At 38.5% G+C, this 20575-nt stretch overlaps 2 protein-coding genes across 4 annotated transcripts; one reads left to right on the forward strand and one right to left on the reverse strand.

Moving 5' to 3' along the window:
* The first annotated feature begins 3834 nt into the window (after positions 1–3834).
* LOC310926631 (glutathione S-transferase kappa 1-like) lies at positions 3835–9561 on the forward strand. 3 transcript variants are annotated; one of them, XM_083888805.1, is made up of 8 exons: positions 3835–4046; positions 4196–4282; positions 4912–4993; positions 6112–6240; positions 8706–8851; positions 8942–9058; positions 9149–9242; positions 9324–9561. In XM_083888805.1, the coding sequence occupies exons 2-8, from the start codon at positions 4211–4213 to the stop codon at positions 9371–9373; spliced, it is 690 nt and encodes a 229-aa protein (XP_083744931.1). In that variant the 5' UTR covers positions 3835–4046; positions 4196–4210; the 3' UTR covers positions 9374–9561. The 3 variants fall into 3 exon arrangements, with proteins under 3 accessions (XP_083744931.1, XP_083744930.1, XP_083744929.1); XM_083888804.1 differs by having other exon boundaries at positions 3836–4125; XM_083888803.1 differs by having other exon boundaries at positions 3836–4282.
* A 1196-nt stretch (positions 9562–10757) lies between these two features.
* On the reverse strand, positions 10758–19421 carry rap1gapl (RAP1 GTPase activating protein-like; the record flags this gene model as incomplete). Its single annotated transcript, XM_083894013.1, has 20 exons — positions 10758–10845; positions 10942–10961; positions 11041–11124; positions 11236–11391; positions 11502–11588; positions 13055–13126; positions 13287–13451; positions 13567–13696; positions 13795–13895; positions 14007–14090; positions 14200–14253; positions 14342–14420; positions 15705–15802; positions 15897–16094; positions 18255–18302; positions 18508–18543; positions 18724–18814; positions 18970–19002; positions 19099–19188; positions 19414–19421. The coding sequence occupies 20 exons, from the start codon at positions 19419–19421 to the stop codon at positions 10758–10760; spliced, it is 1722 nt and encodes a 573-aa protein (XP_083750139.1).
* Positions 19422–20575: the final 1154 nt, after the last annotated feature.

The raw sequence follows: 20575 nt of genomic DNA on the forward strand, positions 1-20575 counted from the left end.
AGAACTGGCAAATTTTTATTGATAAAATAATGGACTTGTGAAAAACCAACGCAAAATGGCTCAGTAGCGCCCCCACAGGTCAGGTCCCTATGGAGCGTGCAGAAATTTAGTTTGAAGTTCTTGAAATTCGGTGAGTATGTTGCCCGGCCCGAGACGAACAAAAAAATCCTCTTGACACCATGACCTCAACTCAGCAGGAAGTCGGCCATCTTGAATTTGGCATATTTCTTGTCGTTTTGAAAGTTTCATAATTTATTTATCTATTTCTGCTGATATTTGGGTTGATGTTGGATTTCTGTCTTGTGTCTTTTAGAAGTCTTGTGTCTGCTGCAAACTAAATGTCCCCCGTGTGAGACAGTAAAGGTCTGAACTGAACTGACACACACTGAATCAAGTAAGCAAAATGTTTGACACGCTAATCTTATAATCTCTTCTCTTTCAATTAATAATTATAAGGAGTGCCCTTTTTTCTGTCAGTCCCTGCCCCTGTAATGTCTGTGCACACCCCTGCATAGATTCAAGAAGCATACGGGTCAATGACATGACGTGCATGTTATTCGTCAGGTGGTGCAAACCAATTTAAAGTGACCAAATGGTTTAGAAATGTAATGTGTGTATTTATTATACTGAATATATGAATTTGTTTATTAGTGTGATTATGTTCCTGTCTTTAAATGTAAAATTGGATGTTAAAGATGTTTAAAACCTGACCTACAATGAACAAAAATCTTAAATTATTGTAAAGAAAACAAAAAAAATCCCACAATGATAAAAATAATAATGTTTATCTAATGTAGACACCTTAAGGGATAGTTGCCAAATCATTCATTTTAAAACAAATATATTAGGAATGTAAATATATTAACTATTTGGTTGTGCCACCTGACATTTTTTGTTGTTGTGAAGTTAAAAATACTGTTAAAAAATGAGTTAAAACTGTTAGAATAGTTTTTCAAAATATGAGACTCAAAAATATGCATTACATCTGTATTGAAAATACTTTTTAAAAATTATTTGTCATTGACCCATATATTGTTATGTATACACATATTGACAAATTGATTTTGCTCTCGACTTCAAAGCAAATACTTAAAATACAACATTATTAATAAGTGCAAAAGGTAAAATAGCATTAAATAAAAAACACCAAGATTATAATCAATCACATGTGCATTGATTGCACATGGACCAAAGAAGAATTCAGCCTGTGTCTTCTTCAGTAACACAGAACCTTCTTCCTTCTAGACTTACACTATGAAGTAATATATCATTACACAACCTCTCCCAAAGCTGTAAACGTGGACAAAAAGAAAGCAGGAAAGGACTCTGGAGCCACTTCGAGGAAAACTTTAACCTCATTATCGTCACATCCGAGCTGTCCAAACCTGTCCATCTGCATTTTTGGACACACTAAATCCAGCGTCGCGTTACACACCCCACAACACAAACAAATATGACGCAAACAGAAATGTCAAATCTGCACTCAAAGCACTAAAAATCAAAAGTCCTGATTATCGCAGCACAGTAATAAAGCTTTGACACCAGCTCACTAACCCTCACAGCCTCCTCACTATATGAAACTGTAAATTCTTACCTGAGCTTCTTCACTCGTCTTTTATACTTCAAAGAAAATGTCAGATCCTGTTATTTCTGGCTCATGTTTCCCTTCTTTATGAAATCAGGCACTTTTCACACATCCTCCTCCCAGTCCAGTCCCAGCTGAATGTAGAGTGAGCAGCTCTTCATTGTCTTGTGTTTCTCAGGCGATGTGAGGCTCAGGGGATCAATGCTCTCTGTTTGCCCACGATCCAGCGTCAGTGTTGTCTCAACTCCACCCTCCTCCTCCACCTGTTCCTCCACCTGTTCGCCTTCCGTTCCTTTGCTGCTTTTCTGCCTCTGTGCTGCTGAGCTCAGGTGTTGATGCAGCACACGCTCACACACATCAGGTGTATGGAAATCCACAGCGCTCTACTGGCTTTCTCACACTTCTTTGCACCATCACGTTCTGTAATTTCCTTCTTATTTTTTTTCTTTGTAATGTTTCTCACTGTGGAAGTCGTCTATTATCAGCTGCGTAAAGTCCTGCCTCTCTCTTCTTTGTTTAGGAGAACAGGTCCTGCAGCTCTTTGCCATTTTTAGTCTCCAGCCTTTTGTAATGTATGTGTTTGGCCATCGCTGCACAGAAACCTGTACGACAAGCTCTACGCGTCTCTGGGATATTTAGCTGGCTTTTCTTTCTATGGCGAGATATCAAAAACACATAGCAGTACTTAAAATAGCTCACTATTAAATATGACTGTAAACGACCGACAACCAGGTACTTTCAAAGTTCTCATGCAAAACATGTTCAAGATACTTCTTTAAAGGGCTGTTTCGCTGCTGTGTTTGTTTAATTCAATCAAACTGGACAGAAACACAGTAAAGAGCAGCTTTGTTTTCTTTGAAGGAAGTGACTTTAGTGACGTCCACTTTCTGTCAATATCATTTGTTTTTTTCAATCCCAACTTCTTCTGTTGTTGTGTGATTGAGCCATGTGACGAGTGATCCACTGTCTGTTTTTTGAGTGAAATGTCCCTTTAACACTACATTATTGTATCATTTTATTACTCAGTAAACTTCAGAGTTTTGCCATTTATTACTGTGATTTAGCTGTTTCTCCTGTATAAATACTGTATGTTACTGTAACTTTACTGTAGTAATACAACATATTGCATGTCCAGAGTGATAAACTGTCCAACACTGACACCTGGTCGGGCTAAGGGCAGAAATAAAAACTTTACACCAGTAAGAATGTAGCACAACACTGAAGTAAACAGTTAACACTGAAATTACTACCTATGCTGTGTTTACAAGTAAACACAGCATATTAAAATTCTAATAACAAAAAAGAGACAACAGTGTATCTTAAACATTTTGATATCTGTTAGTTCATTTATTTTTTTGTCTTAACCAAACATTAATTGTCTCAATGAATTTGAAGAATGGGAGATTGTTCCAGGCTGAGCTCCACCTGCAGTACCCACAAGGTCCACCAGTGGGCAGCAGCTCACATTTTGCCCTGCAGTGCCCTGGGGGTTTACACCATAGATATAGTTTACACAGCATGAAGTATAATAAACTTTATATAAAATTACAAAATCACATGCATTGTCTCAAGACAGTTCACATAGTAAATATAATACAAAGAAGAGAATAATATTGTGCATTGTGTTATACTTATAGAATAAATACATGTCATCATGTTTGTTTTGTTTTATTAGTAGTAATTCTAAAAAAAAGTATAATACACTTTTTTTTCTTCTTTTTTTACATTTAGTCTTACTTATTATTAGAAAATAAAATACCTGTTTTTAAGTTTATGGTGTAAATTTCAGTTTCTTTATTCAGGATTGTTCGTCTGTATTGAGTGCACATCTCAGTTTAGTCCTTTTCTACACTGTGTACATTTTTGGATATTGTGCTTTCTTATCTTATTTTTATTCGTATCTCTACTTTATTACTTACTCTACATTAGAGTGTAATTTAATTACACTTTTACATTTTTTACCATATTGAATTTTACTTTTTTTTTACTATTTTTACTCTTATATTTACGTTTTATTTATATCAATTCAATTCATTCAATTAGTCTTTCGTTTTAGTAGTTATTCTTTTAAAATTAAAAAAACAATGTTTATATTCCGTACTTTTCTTTTTCTTTTTTTATTCCATAACTGTCAGTGTCAACAGGAAGTGGTCACAGTTTGCGCATGCGCAGAACAAACGTGGTTAGATAACAGGTGACATCGATGCTGTTGAATGAGGGTTAGAGAAAGGACAACGTCGATATTATGTGTTACAGAACTATGACCTGTAGAGGGCAGCAGTGCACCTCTGAGTGTGCAGCCTACCGGAAGTGTTTGGGAGAAGAAGGTGAAGTCTGCTCTTGAGAAACGGGTCAAATTTTTTAAGTGGATGAAGATTATCGAGTCACTGAAAAGACGTGTTTAATTTCTTCCACACCTGACCCTAACAGGGCTCCGTACAAAGCAACTACAACCAGGAAGGTAGTTAAAATCCTTTGTTTGCTAACAGCTAACATTTTTGTAGCCTCGTGTGACGTCACAGCCAGCAGCCCACTGTCAGGTTAGTTGAACTTTGTGCTCTGATTCTTACTCGAATCATAACAACGTTTCATAAACTCTTGACATTAAAGCTGCAGTGACAGAAGATGATGAACTCAAAGAAGGCGATCGACCTGTTCTACGACGTGGTCTCTCCATACTCATGGCTGGCCTTTGAGGTGTGTGTGTGTGTGTGTGTGTGTGACTGACACAATAACAAAGCGTGCATAAGTTAGCAGGAGGTTTGATGTTCGTTGGATATTCGTTTTAAAAAGACATTTTCTCATTCAACAAATATATATTTTCTCATTCTGATTGCTGTAGTAGTTGCCAATGGTACACAGCTACTTACTACAGGTGAAGTTTTGTTGATATCTGCCATTATTGTGAAACAGTATGAAATTAAATATTTAAAGTATTAACCAAAAATCAACAAAAAGACATGTTCCCATTCTGTTTGCTGTAGTAGTTGCCAACTCTGTAATAAAAAAATAACTTGTTGACGATGCCTTTGGTGTGTTTTTAAGAATTATTCCCACCCTGTTTCACCGAAAGTCACCTTTAAGTAGCACCCTTAACCATCGGCAACAAGCCGGCTGCGGCAAACAGACGATGGAAATGTAATTTCGTCGAATAGCTGCATACCATTGTCAACTACTACAGCAATTAGAATGGGAAAATGTCTATTTGTTGATTGAGAAAATGTCCAGCGAATATCAAACCTCCTGCTAACTTCTGCACGCTCAGTAACAATCTGTGGCATGAACACATCTTTACACACTGTTGTTACTCTCATGTGTCTTTACAGGTCATGTGCCGATACAGAAATGTGTGGGATGTGGAGGTCAAACTGCGCCCTGCTTTCCTGGGTGGCATCATGCAGAAATCAGGTAAATCAACAGTTACTGTTGTTGTTGTTGTTGTTGTTGTTGTTGTCCACCTTCTACTATGCAGAGGCAATTATAGAGTCTGTAGGGGCCCTAACCAGGGGGCCCTTCCTTCCAACCAGTGTTCATCACCATTATGTTATAAATAATCTGACACCAACAAAAAATATGTTTTTTTCAAAATGAATGAAATAACATGGAAAAACCTTGTAATTAATACATAAACTGAGTAAAAAAAATATGCATTACACTGTAAATAATCCTCTTCATTTTCCAATTTGCAGAACGATAACTTCACACAGGTTAAAGTGAGGTGGGGCCTCTTTAGGGAGGTTTACTACTGAGATGTTATTGTTGTTTAAGGGGGACGGGGAGGCAGCTGCTCACTGCACATTTCAGTAAAAACAGCCCTCAGTCTCCCCAAAAATACACTGTGGTCCATCGACGAGGTGCAGACGTTCCTGTGTTTGGTGGCTGACGTCCACCTGAAATGGAAAAAAAACGGGCAGCTGTGCGATGATGACCCTGACTACGTTGAGGAAGTAGCATGAAGTAGCGTACTCCCAATGACCACACAGCACTGTTCAATCTTATTGTCTTTTATTCTATTTGTTCTATGTTTGCATTTGAATGTAAGGTGACCTTGACTGTCAAGAAAGGTGCCAACAAATAAAATGTATTATTATGAAGTAATGGAAAACAACACGCCTGATACCAAACTGAGTCGTGCTAGAATTGTATAATGAGAAAACGCCGATAGTGTAAGTGCTTTTCTCCTGGAACACTCTGTCGCTCATCTGTCAGACTACAGTGTCCCACAGAAAACACTCACTGACATATTTTGAAATTTTTCTTCATATGGGTTTTCGATGATACTGGTATCAACCAATTATAGTTTTCCCCTCTCCAGTCTTTCTGTATTCACTTTCACAGTGTCTCTGCTGATAGACCTGCCCTATGTTTGACAGCTCACAGATTCCACACTGATTAAAAACAGGACTGTACCATTTATTGCCAAATACGGGACGAGGTTGACAACCCAAAAGTCACCCTACCATTAAATGCGTGATATTACTGTTGTCACTCACTCACTCATGTGTCGCATTTCTCTGCCATGACAGGCAACAAGCCTCCAGGTCTGGTTCCAGCCAAATTCCTGTACATGACAAAGGATCTTCAGCGCTTGGCACAGTATGTGGATGTTCCTCTGAGTCCTCCCGAAGACCCCTTCGAGGCCATGTTCCAAAAAGGTAAATACAAGAAAAATTAGATTGAATCAATACTCTATGGTGTACTATTGTATTTTATGGGTAGCTTGGTCTACGTCACATGTGTCAAACACAAGGCCCGGGGGTCCGCCACATCATTTTATGTGGCCCGCGAGGTCTATGCTGCTTTAAAGCGTGTGTTGACCATAAACTTTTATATTTCCCATAATACATGGCGATTGTGTTACCCGTGAAGTGACGGCATCCCGCCACTAGATTGCAGTGTATCGTTGTATATGCATCATACGACGAATGAAATTGAGATTGAAATATCCACAAATGATCCCAAAATGTCCATGAAGAGACAGATTGATGCAGATGGAAGGCAATTTCAAGAAAGACGGGAAGGCGAATACATGTTTGTGCTTCAAGGAGAAAAACCGGTGTGTCTTTTGTGTTATGAGGTGTCGGTCGTCAAAGAGTACGATCTACGTCGGCGTTTTGACACCAAACAAGGAGCCAAGTATGGCAAAGTTAGCCTTCAAGAAAATCAACAAATTGTCAAAGAATTAAAAGGTAAATCACAGGAGATTGTGTTCATAAAAGCTATAACCAAAAACATTGAAAGCTATCTTTATTGTGGCTGAAGAAATCAACGCTTCAAAGTCTTTTTCTGAGGGTGCGTTTACATTTAGTTACATTTATTCTGTCTACAGTTACAATTGACCCTTTGAGGGCAACTATTATGCTGATGTGACCCTCAGTAACATGGAGTTTGACAGCCCTGCTCTGCGTTGATGCACCTCGTAGCTCTCTGTATCACACCTGGCTACATGTTCACTCATAAACATGCTTTAATGTAGACCTGTGTTCCATGTAAACACAGCTGAAATATTCAATTAATGTAGGTCTTGTTCTTAGTGTAATTAGTGTTGTTTTGTCATCTGTAATTCAATTTTCCACCTCAGTGGACAATAAAGACATATTCTATACTATTCTATTGTTGTATTTTCTGTGAGCTCCTCACGATATAGTGTTAAAGGATCCAGTTTTATAGCAGCCTCTTGAAAAACGCCAGAATTCAGCTGTGTTTCTCAGCACCTGATTCATTGAAGTCTGTTATCCACACTTTTCTATGTAAATGTCAAGTTGCTAAATGCTCTGCTTTGTGCACAAGTTACAGTTTTTTTGTCTTCAGTTTATTGCTGGGCAGGTTGGTGTGAAAACAGTTGCCTGCTGTGGCTTAACCTGATAAGAGCACAGAGAGCAAGCCAGAGCGTTAAAGCTGCAGGCTGCAAACTTAAAATGAAGAGTTCAAAGACGTGCAGCACAAAGCCAAGGGAATCATTTTCTGTAGGTTCATGGCTACCATGTTAATATGAAAGTAAGCATCAGTGCAGTTTTAAGGCTCATATTTAGTCAGTTAACAGATATAAAAATGCAAATTTCTCCTGATTGAGCTGAGGGGTAGGTTGTGTGAACGCAAATATCCCAAGAAGTCACTTAGTGACGTTAATGTCCAAATGAGTTCATGTGTGAATGCAGCAAATTTAGGAGAGTCTTCAATGAACGGGTTTGACATTTACAGTTTTTCTCAATTGTTTACACACAAATACTGGTATTTGAGACACAATGACCACAACATGTAACTCATGCACCAACTCTGCTAAACTACAAGCACAATTCCTGCTTTACACTCAAATTGAAGTTCTAAAACACACTTTTTTCAAAACACTACACACAATTCTCTGCATTTGGCACAATTTTCATGAAGAACACAGAACAAAGAACTGTCACACTGTCATTCAAAATTCTAAAGTTAATTTCCCTACTATGCAAACTGACTCATCACATGGGAAAACACCTGTCACACAGGTTTACAATCAGTACGTTAGAGTAAAAGGATTCACTGTATGTGCAACTTTGTGCTTGTTGGGATGGACACTGTGTATATTGTTTCTGTGGGAAATATATAGGAATAAAATATATTTGTTACTGTGTATTTGTGTGTTTTGAGTATAAAAACAATTCATCCATTATCTACCACTTCATCCTCCACCGGAGGGTCGCGGGGTGACATAGGGTGATCGGCGTGGTCACACCCTGGACAGTTCACCAGTCCATCACAGGGCCTATAAAAACAATAGTCTAAAATATTTTACAACACACTTGCATATGTACTGTCTGTAGTAAGTTTAACACTAAACAAAAAAAGGCCTAAGTCATTATGATCAATGGAGAAGAAGAGTTTTCCATTCATCATAGTGTTTTACATTGATCACATCAGTTCTTATAAATGTCTATTGATATGATGGTTTGTGTGTCATTTGAAAACAAAATACCATTTTGAGAAGAAATAACATTGTTTTGAATGTAAAGTTTCATTTTGCAGGAGAATTGAGGGATTTTGCTCATTGTGTGTGTGTTTTTGAGGCCTGAGGCATGCTTTCAGAAAATGTGTGTAAACAATGGAGAAAAAGTGTAAGTTGTGTGTTCTCTTTTCTGAGGCTCGTTGGCTGCAATGAGATTTGTGACTGCGGTACAAGAGAGAGAAAAGGCTGGAGACAGACAGGTGGAGCAGGTGTCCCGGGAACTGTGGAGAAGAATCTGGAGTGAGAACAAAGACATCACCGAATCTGCATCACTGTGCGAGGTACCCCGGAATATTATATGTCCTAAATAACTTTATCACAAATGACTGTTAACTTGAGCTTTATCACAATGTCACCTTACTTTCTCGCAGGCAGCAAAGAAAGCCGGTCTGTCTGACGGTGAAATTAAAGAGGTGCTGGAGCTGTGCACCACACAGCACGTCAAAGACAAGCTGAAAAGCACCACCCAGGAAGCCCTCGACGCTGGGGTCCGTCGTTCATCTGTTCTTCTTGTGGATTCAGACAAGAAAGACAGAATATTCCAAATAACCAAAATCTCTTTTGATTTGTCTTCACAGGCGTTTGGCCTCCCCATGTTCATGTATCGTGCGAATGGAAATGCAGAGATATTCTTTGGATCAGACAGATTTGAGCTCATGGCTCACTGCATTGGTGAGAATACCGTTACGACGACAATGCATGAAATGTAAAAAAAAAAAAATCACGCAGAATCCTTTTTATTCTCTTTTTCAGGAGAGAAGTGGCTCGGACCTCAGCCAAACAAATCAATGTCCAAAATGTGAAGACTGTCGTCAAATGTGCGCACAAAGAATCTCCACTATTCATCTTTACGTAGTGATAGTTTTGATTCTTACGACTGTTTTAAAATTCAAATGTGCCTTCTCTAACTAAGCTAATTAACTCATTTCCAGTAAACCTGAATAACCTGAATGCTAATTAAAAAGGTCATTTAGTCTCTGAATGACACACAAATGCACATGTGTGATTTCAGTAATGTTATATATATATATATCTAATATTATTAAAGGTGCCATATGTAAGAATGTGGCCAAAAACAGTTACTACATTCAAAGTCAAAATACCGAGGTCTTTTAGGTTTCGTTTTCTGACGTAACTGGCAACCCGTGGTTGCTCGGCAGCTGAGACTCTACTGACTGCAATGACTGGTAGATGGCGGTAGGTGGCGCCACATGCCAAAACATGATTTCAAAACATAAACATGATTTGCAGTCTGCAAAATATTTTTTTTAATGCAAATATTTTGTCTGTACTGTTGTTGTTGGTGAGTTCAGTTTGTTATATGAACATTATTCCTGAGTCTCTGTGCAGGGCCGTTTCTAGCTGTTTGGGGGCCCTATGCGAGATACTATTTGGGGGCCCCTATTTTTTCAAACTCGAGGTAGAGATTCCTAACTTTTTCTGATTACCCCACAAACACTTGCATGCTTTGCAAATATATGCATTAGGATTGCATCCAATACATGCAAATAAAGACAGGTACTTTTAATTCTCAAAAATATAATAAAATATGAGTCTGAACTTGTAGTTTGGGGGCCCCCTGGTGGCTGTGGGGCCCTATGCAGCTGCATAGTTCGCATATAGCAAAAAAACGGCTCTGTCTCTGTGACATATTAGGAGGATTTTATGGCCAGTTGTTTTAGATTTATTACATAATGCACCTTTAAATGTATACCAATAGTTTCTATAGTACCAAATGGTCTGTTCATTCTAAGTGAGCAGCTGGTCTTCACTTTACTGAAAAATGACCAGATTCATGTTCACAAACAACTAATTCAATCTCAGGAAAGTACTGAGTGGATAAACACTCACAGACTGGTATATGATATTTTATATACATTAGGTTTGATTTAAATAATCCCAGCCTGTGTAATACATATCAAATACCACTAAAAATGCAGCAGTAAAAAGTAACAGTATTATTGTCCCATTAAAATACCACACATAAGAGTGAACTCATTAACTTTGAACCTTTTCTGTCAGTTTAATGTTGTACTTTTCAATGAAATACAAGTTCAAGAGATTCTTATCAATATCACAGTAAAATGTCAGTAAAATATGCATTTTCACACAAATGAAGTTATCCACCTGCCTGGTAAAGTTGTAACCAAACCATGTCTACAATGTCTAAAATCTGTAAAAGAATGTTTATATTAATGTCTCCTCTTGGGGACTCGCTTGATCTTTGAGTTCAGCTGGACCCAAACTGTCAGACAGAAGTCCTGGAGATTTGTCACTGAAAACCAGGGGAAACAGTATCACTTTGTCTTACTTGTATATTATTAAACATGTGAGGGATACATTGTTCACCTATATGCCACGTGTGTCTTACCTCTCTCCATCTTTCTCCGTCTGTAAAGACATTTCAGAAACGTTATTAGCCGAAGCTTTTATTCGATGAAAGATCTTCTGTCTCGCTGTAGATTTTTACCTTTGGCTTCTGTGATGTGCTGCTGCTTGTCTTTCTGGTGACACCAAGAGTGTCAAAAGAATGGCTCCGCACTCTGATAGCTCTCTAATGAGATAAGAACACAAAGGGGGAAAATGTCCATTTAAAATTGTGGATTTAGGAGTTTTAGAAACTTCAAAGACGAGGGAGGACGTGTCAAGGGAGGCTGACGCGAACCTTAAAGTTTTCGATGAATCCTCCACTTCCCTCGAATGGCCCCCGAACACCTTCAGGGCCGGGCAGAGCGGATGGTGATGGATCCCCCATCATGCACTGGGAACGTGAGGTGAGTTCAGCCTGCAGACTCTCTAGGAGCGATGATCGGGTCCGGTGCTTTGGAAAGAGAGGGAAAGCAAACGAGGCAGGAAGTTTGGTTTGCCCAAGCAAACATCCTTGAATAATTAAAAGAAGTGTTGTTGTGCCAAAGAACTCGTCTACAGTACCTCTAATTTGCTGAAGCTCTCAGCCTTGTAGCAGGAAATCTCTGCGTTGATGAGCTTGGTCAGGAGAAACTCTCTCAGGAGACATCGCTTTAAGTCGGAACAGAGGAGAAAAGGATTTGTGGAGCATCTGAACTATTTGGGAAAGCAAGACTTGGACGTATATGCTCACTGGGAGCTCAAGTGGAAGGAAATACAATGTCGTATAGGCAGAGGCGCAGTTTGTGAACAGGCAGGGCAGGCAACTGCTTGGGGCCCTAAGCTGATAGGGGCCCCCCCCGACACTCGGAGCATGAGGGCTGTTTTTACTGAAATGTGCAGTAAAAAAAAAAAAGTGCTCCCCGTCCCCCTTAAACAACAATGACATGTCAGTAGTAAACCTCCCTAAAGGGGCCCCACCTCACTTTAACCTGTGTGAAGTTATCGTTCTGCAAGTTGGAAAATGAAAAGGATTATTTACAGTGTAATGCATATCTTTATTACTCAGTTTATATATGTTTTTTTTCAGTTATTTACAGTATTTTATTGTTCTATATATTTATATTTAATGAATTTTTGAAAATCAGGAAAGCGATCCATGCACTTAGGCAGTGACTTGACTTTTTTTTTAAAAACCCAAAAGTATCTTGGAATGTCTTGAAATAGTCAACGACGCCCTGAACAAGAATCCGTTGAAAATATTTGTCTAATGAGTTTGCTATTCCCCTGTCTCTGCGCCACCTACTGCCGTCTACCAATCATTGCAGTCAGTAGAGTCTCAGCTGCCGAGCAACCACGGGTTGCCAGTTAGGTCAGAAAACGAAACCTAAAAGACCTCTGTATTTTGAATTTGAATGTAGTAACTGTTTTTGGCCACATTCTTACATATGACACCTTTAATGTTCCTGTTTGTTCTGTACCCTGATTATCAGCCTTGATGAGAGGGCATTGGTTTGGTCCAACTCTTGAACTCACCCCTGACTCCTATAGCAGAGTAGATCTCCAATAGCTTACGTATGTCTCCCGATCTCATCATGCAACTGACAGAATCAGGAAATAACATCATTCAAATTCATAAAAAGTGAAGATGGTTTATGCTGTTGTGTCCCAGAATAACAAAAACATTTTTCCGTATATATACTGGACGTATAGAAGAATGAGGGATGGAAATCCATAGGCAACAGTGTAGTGTGTAGTCATGACTTTGTATAATTTTGCAGATATAATTATAATAAACAGATATTATTTACAGAATCCAATACTTATTAACTTTAATATCATATAAATTTTTGCATGCTTTAATTGCATTTGTATTCAGTCTCTGGAGTTAGACCAGGGTAAGGTTATCTGAACGTTAGCTCTGTTGCTGGTGTAAACCACTGAGTGATTTCTATTTCTGTATATGAGGAGTTAAAAATGGGGAACTGATAACAGATGTGTGGGTGTGGAGATCTTAAGTGCTAGACAGGAAGGAGAAAGGGATTGAAACAAGTATTAGCATCTAAGATAGGTTTTTAGGGAGTATTGAAAAACTCAAATAATAACAGCAGGTGACTGTTGTACTTGTTGGTTCTTACGTCAGTGAAGACGGGAGGTTCTGGGATGACTGGACCAAACAGAGGAACGTCCTCTCTGGCTGTGACAGACACCTGTGGAAAACAGAATAAACTGACTCCAATGCTATTATGAGCCTAATAACAGCTTTTTACAGATGCTGATGGCACCTGGGGTCAGTTGTTCAAAGGTAATCTGATCGGAGTTTGGAAGTTGGATCAGATCATGTAATCCAGTAATCCTGTAGTAACTCACCTGGTATGATGGTTCACCTGTCTCCGCCTCCTCCTTCTGAATCCTCCTGACCACCAGGAAACAGTGCAAGAAGTGAGACTTGACAACATTGGAGAGAAAAGGAGTTTGGCCCTCCTGATAGACCAAAGCTACGATGTCGTTACCAATGTGCCTTTTTCTTTGTAACTGTGTAGGCGAAAAAAAAGGAAGGGAAAAGGTTTGTCAGTGTGCGTCAAAGTTGCTTAAAGTGTTGTGAATAATGAGTGCAGAACTGACTGCAATCTAGCAATCAGTAACCGACCTGCTGCGGGTCGCCCTCTGTGAAAGGCAGTTTAGTTGCGACATGGAACATGATTTCTCTTCCTTGAAAGGAAGCGATGACTGCTTCACTTCCTGTCTGGCCCTGACACACGTCCAGTCCTCCTCTGAACCTGGGAAATTGGAGAGTGAGGACGGGGAAACGGTTGAATCGTATGCACTTATGTGTTTTTTCATTTCTGCAACAAAACAACACGGTCGCACGTGTTACCCTGTGAAGCCTTGCAGCTGAACTGTCTCTCCCATAATGGACAGGAAGTCTTTAAACTCATCACTTTCATCAGTGTTACTAAGCATGTCCTCCTCAGTGAGCTAAACAGAGACGGACGGTGTCTGAGAGGGCGTGGTCAAGACACAGTGCCATATTTCAGTTGTTTTTTAATGAAAATGCAGGACACTGTGAAGTCAAGCACCAGCACTTACCTGTCCATCTTTCTGGTACAAAATGCCAAACTTGAAATTAGGAGAAACTCTGTGTTCATCAAATGCAGTGATGAGTTCTGGAGCCTGAGGGATGAGAAAGGGAGATGATCTTCCAGAGGATTATTGCTCTGTCTTTCCTGACGATTAGTAGTAATTTAGTTATGTTAGAGAGTGACTGATGTTAGACCATTACCTTGAGGTAACTGACTGCTTCGAACTTTGACACAGTCACTCTGTCACTGAGCATCTAGGGAAAGAAGATGGGTTTCTCTTTAGATGAACCATCTGTGACAGAAATGTATTTTTATAGCATGACATTAGCGTGCTCATAGTACCTTTGTTAACTCAACAGCTGATGGGATGTGAGGGAAGAGAGACGTTGAGAAAACTCCGTGCAAAGAGCACTCCTTCATCCTGTGAGACAAAGCAATGTTATTCTGTGAGGCAGGAAATCACCAAAAGACAAATCAAAGGTGATTCTCACACATGCATTACTATTATCTCAGAGAACTGCGTTTGTGTTAAAATGCAGTTGAACGTGTGAACCGAATAACATGGCGTGAGTTTATTTTTATGCTTTATTTACCCACTTGTTTGAACTTCACTGCATATAATGATGTCCACATCAGATCTAATATAAAGTTAAAGGTGCCATATGTAAGAATGTGGCCAAAAACAGTTACTACATTCAAATTCAAAATACCAAAGTCTTTTAGGTTTCATTTTCTGACATAACCGGCAACCCGTGGTTGCTCGGCAGCTGAAACTCTACTGACTGCAATGATTGGTAGACGGCAGTAGGTGGCGCCACATGCCAAAACATGATTTCAAAACATAAACATGATTTGCAGTCTGCAAAATATATTTTTTAATGCAAATATTTTGTCTGTACTGTTGTTGTTGGTGAGTTCAGTTTGTTATATGAACATTATTCCTGAGTCTCTGTGACATATTAGGAGGATTTTATGATTTATTACATAATGCACCTTTAATGAGGTAAATGACTATTGTAGTGGAGTATAAAAATCAATATTAAAGGTGCATTATGTAATAAATGATAAAATCCTCCTAATATGTCACAGAGACTCAGGAATAATGTTCATATAACAAACTGAACTCACCAACAACAACAGTACAGACAAAATATTTGTATTAAAAAAAATATTTTGCAGACTGCAAATCATGTTTATGTTTTGAAATCATGTTTGGCATGTGGCGCCACCTACTGCCGTCTACCAATCATTGCAGTCAGTAGAGTCTCAGCTGCCGAGCAACCACGGGTTGCCAGTTACGTCAGAAAACGAAACCTAAAAGACCTCGGTATTTTGACTTTGGATGTAGTAACTGTTTTTGGCCACATTCTTACATATGGCACCTTTAACTTTATATTAGATCTGATGTGGACATCATTCTATGCAGTGAAGCTCAAACAAGTGGGTAAATAAAGCATAAACATAAACTCACACCATGTTATTCGTTTCACACGTTCAACTGCATTCAAACACAAATGCAGTTCTCAGTGAAGCCATAGGTAAAAGTACAATGACCTGATTTAGTAGCTTAAAATTTCGACTAAACCACAACAGTAACTCAAATAACCACTCGTTACAACCAAGGTATGCAGAGAAATGGACACACAACACATCAGACCTGATTGTTTGTTTTTTGCATTAGGTCAAAATGTGTAGAGATCTTAACCTTAGAATGACCCGCAGTTTATTCTCTTCTTCCTCCAAACACACAGAGAGAACAATCGGACCCAAACATGGATCCACTGCTGTGAAGGAATGATGGTACTAGGGAGGAAAAGTCATATTGTGAGTGTTCACAAGTTATTCATTCATGTCCTATTGTCCTTAGATAAAACATTTTTTTATGACGACTACAAACCCTTGAGCAGAAGACCTCACGGTAGACTTTGGCTTCTCCATCTCTCTCCATAATATCGTAGCTCTCTGGATCGAGGCCATAGTGTGAGGATGTGGGACTTACATCTACAAGCTTCTCCAGTGGGGGGTCCATCCACCAGCCCCCCGACTTTGAAGGGAGAATGAGGGGCAAGTCTCCATCTAATGTTAAAATCTGAGACTAAAATAGACACAAATGACCATCTGATCATCTGAAAATAACAGTCTCCAAATCTGTTTGTTGATATTGGAACACAATCTCTCACATTTCAAAACAAAAGTCTCCGTATCTGTTAATCTGCATTGGAACACAATCCCTCACATTTCAAAATAAAAGTCTCCGTTTAACACGTTAAAAATAATCCCACACTTTTCAAAATAAAAGTCTCCATATCTGTTAATCTGTTACAACAATCCCACCCTCTTCAAAATAAAAGTCTCCACATCCGTGTAACACATTAAAACAATCCCTCACTTTTCAAAATAAAAATCTCCATATCTGTTAATCAATGTTAAAACTATCCCATACTTATCAAAATAAAAGTCTCCACATCCGTTAAACACATTAAAACTATCCCATACTTTTCCAAATAAAAGTCTCTGTATCCGTTTAACACGTTAAAAATAATCCCACATTTTTCAAAATAAAAGTCTTCATATCTGTTAGACTACATTAAAAATAAATAACCCCACATTTTTCAAAATAAAAGTCTCCATATCGTTAATCTATGTTACAACAATCCCACCCTCTTCAAAATAAAAGTCTCCACATCCGTTAAACACATTAAAACAATCCCTCACTTTTCAAAATAAAAGTCTCCATATCTGTTAATCGATGTTAAAACAATCCCACCCTCTTCAAAATAAAAGTCTCCACATCCGTTAAACACATTGGAACACAATTCCTCACTTTTCTAAATAAAAGTCTCTGTATCCGTTTAACACGTTAAAAATAATCCCACATGTTTCAAAATAAAAGTCTTCATATCTGTTAAACTACATTAAAAATAAATAACCCCACATTTTTCAAAATAAAAGTCTCCATATCGTTAATCTATGTTACAACAATCCCACCCTCTTCAAAATAAAAGTCTCCACATCCATTAAACACATTGGAACACAATTCCTCACTTTTCTAAATAAAAGTCTCCGTATCCGTTTAACACGTTAAAAATAATCCCACATGTTTCAAAATAAAAGTCTTCATATCTGTTAAACTACATTAAAAATAAATAACCCCACATTTTTCAAAATAAAAGTCTCCATATCGTTAATCTATGTTACAACAATCCCACCCTCTTCAAAATAAAAGTCTCCACATCCGTTAAACACATTAAAACAATCCCTCACTTTTCAAAATAAAAGTCTCCATATCTGTTAATCGATGTTAAAACAATCCCACCCTCTTCAAAATAAAAGTCTCCACATCCGTTAAACACATTGGAACACAATTCCTCACTTTTCTAAATAAAAGTCTCTGTATCCGTTTAACACGTTAAAAATAATCCCACATGTTTCAAAATAAAAGTCTTCATATCTGTTAAACTACATTAAAAATAAATAACCCCACATTTTTCAAAATAAAAGTCTCCATATCGTTAATCTATGTTACAACAATCCCACCCTCTTCAAAATAAAAGTCTCCACATCCGTTAAACACATTAAAACAATCCCACCCTCTTCAAAATAAAAGTCTCCACATCCGTTAAACACATTGGAACACAATTCCTCACTTTTCTAAATAAAAGTCTCTGTATCCGTTTAACACGTTAAAAATAATCCCACATGTTTCAAAATAAAAGTCTTCATATCTGTTAAACTACATTAAAAATAAATAACCCCACATTTTTCAAAATAAAAGTCTCCATATCGTTAATCTATGTTACAACAATCCCACCCTCTTCAAAATAAAAGTCTCCACATCCGTTAAACACATTAAAACAATCCCACCCTCTTCAAAATAAAAGTCTCCACATCAGTTAAACACATTGGAACACAATTCCTCACTTTTCTAAATAAAAGTCTCCGTATCCGTTTAACACGTTAAAAATAATCCCACATGTTTCAAAATAAAAGTCTTCATATCTGTTAAACTACATTTAAAATAAATAACCCCACATTTTTCAAAATAAAAGTCTCCATATCGTTAATCTATGTTACAACAATCCCACCCTCTTCAAAATAAAAGTCTCCACATCCGTTAAACACATTAAAACTATCCCATACTTTTCAAAATGAAAGTCTCCGCATCCGTTGATACGCATTATGTTAAATATTAAGAGTACATACATACATAGAGTCATTTCAGTGTTTGTTTATAATTCTCAGATAGAAGACTAACCTTTAGAGGCAGAGGAAACTCACAGCGCTGCTCATTGATCCTGCTGCCCTGATGGACAACAACAACATGCTGAATAAACCTCTGCTGCTCAGGTATAGATGGACACACACACACACACACACACACACACACACACACACACACACACACACACACACACACACACACACACACACACACACACACACACACACACACACACACACACACTAACACATGCAACACAACAAAGATCAATCACCCTGCGACTCACCTGCAGCTTTTCAATGATTTCAAACAGCTCTGTGTCCTGATATGAAAACCACAGTCAGAGAGGGAGAAACATGGGGGAAGAAGAGGAACATGACAAATGACTCAGCTGTAAGTGAAAGCTGACTTCTCAGAAACACTCGTCCATGGAAAGACATTCATTAGATTTGATTAGACGATGGGAAAGGAAGGCGTATAATGAAGATGATAAAGGTGTCACCCTCTGGTTGCTGCTGGCAGAGTGGGAAGACTTGCTGTCACTGACAGGAGAATCCAGGATGTCCAGTATGTTTTCTCCCACAGGTTCGGCTCTGCAGCAACAGGTTGTTTTACACAAGACAGCAAGACGCTTTTTTTTCCCTTCTCATGCAGTTTCGCTGGCGTTAAAATGTTTACAATATACAATAAAGCTTGAATATTAACACAAAGTAGCTGGTGATAATAAAACGGGACACCTTAACCTCACCTCATCTCATTCCCACATGTGAATTTATCCACGCTGTAAAGGGAAAGGAAGTGAGAGACACTCAGAAAAGTACAGATGTGACTTTTAGTCATTGTTAGTGGGAGATAAATCATGTGTTTGTTTACTCACCCTCCATATGCCCCGAATGTGAAACTTCTCTTCCTGGAGAAGGACATGTCATTCCTCTTCTCTCTTTCCGTGGCTTTGGTGTCACTGTCACTGTTGCATGTCAGTGTGTAGCACAGTCAATCAGGGCTAAGGCTGGTGAATTAATTCACTCTATCATTCTGACTCTCCTCCTCCTCTTCCTCCTCCTCCTCCTCCTCCTCCCTGCCCCCTGCCTCTCACTCATTTAAGCTTCCCTTTCCTCCTCTCTGTCCTGCTGTCAGACACACACACAGACAGACAGACAGACAGACAGACAGACAGACAGGCAGCTTTAACCCACTCATGGTCGCAGGTGCAGGACCCTTAACCGCCCATGTGCAGGACACAGTCAGGCTGTTATAGGTGCCATTAGCACAGTGTGCTTAAATAAACACGTGTGGTGGTTTTCACGGGCAGACCGAGCTGTAAACAAAACAAAGCAAAAAACTTGTAAATAAATTAAAGAAATGGAGGAGACATTTCCTCCCAGGCCAGTTACCCTTTGAGTCAGTGAAGAGCATCAATTATTAACAGCACACACAGTCAGGGTGAGGAGATAGACAGCAGGGAAGGGTGAAGCAAGCCCTGGGGAGGGAGAGAGAGAGAATCGGGGATACAACAACAGGGTCTAACATGACACATTTTAAATGATGTCTATTACACATGAATATCAATTAAATTATGTTTGTGCAAGAAGTTGAAACTGAATTTATCAACATGTCCAAAGTAAAATATTTGTATTATAATCAAGTATAACCATTAAAGGTGCCATATGTAAGAATGTGGCCAAAAACAGTTACTACATTCAAATTCAAAATACAGAGGTCTTTTAGGTTTCGTTTTCTGACGTAACTGGCAACCCGTGGTTGCTCGGCAGATGAGACTCTACTGACTGCAATGATTGGTAGATGGCGGTAGGTGGCGCCACATGCCAAAACATGATTTCTAAACATAAACATGATTTGCAGTCTGCAAAATATTTTTTTAATGCAAATATTTTGTCTGTACTGTTGTTGTTGGTGAGTTCAGTTTGTTATATGAACATTATTCCTGAGTCTCTGTGACATATTAGGAGGATTTTATCATTTATTACATAATGCACCTTTAATATACATATGTATATATAGATATATATCTATATCTATATATATTATCTTTGACCATGGGTGGAGAAAGTAAAGATGTAGATGTACAAATTCCACAATGTAAAAACAATTACTCATTGTGTGTTGAATTCTGATTGCTACAATTCACTGTCGCGATCAGGGCCGGCCCAAGCCTCCATGGGGCCCGAAGCAAAATTAGATTTTGGTGCCCTCTGTTACTGCCAATAATAATGATTATTGATCATTCACACACCTACTATACTAAAGCTATTCTACTTATTCTACTCTGTCACGAATACGAATACACGTGTCAAACTAAATGTGAGAACTTTTTGTTTGACACCAGATTTGCA

This window comes from Microchirus variegatus (genome assembly GCF_963457635.1).
Source record: "Microchirus variegatus genome assembly, chromosome: 1".
NCBI lineage: Eukaryota > Metazoa > Chordata > Actinopteri > Pleuronectiformes > Soleidae > Microchirus > Microchirus variegatus.

Coding starts and splice junctions, on each gene's coding strand:
- LOC310926631 (XM_083888805.1), top strand. CDS start 4,211: ATGATGAACTCAAAGAAGGCGATCGACCTGTTCTACGACGTGGTCTCT. Junction 4,994..6,111: donor TGGCATCATGCAGAAATCAG/GTAAATCAACAG, acceptor CTGCCATGACAG/GCAACAAGCCTCCAGGTCTG. Junction 9,059..9,148: donor AGGAAGCCCTCGACGCTGGG/GTCCGTCGTTCA, acceptor TTGTCTTCACAG/GCGTTTGGCCTCCCCATGTT.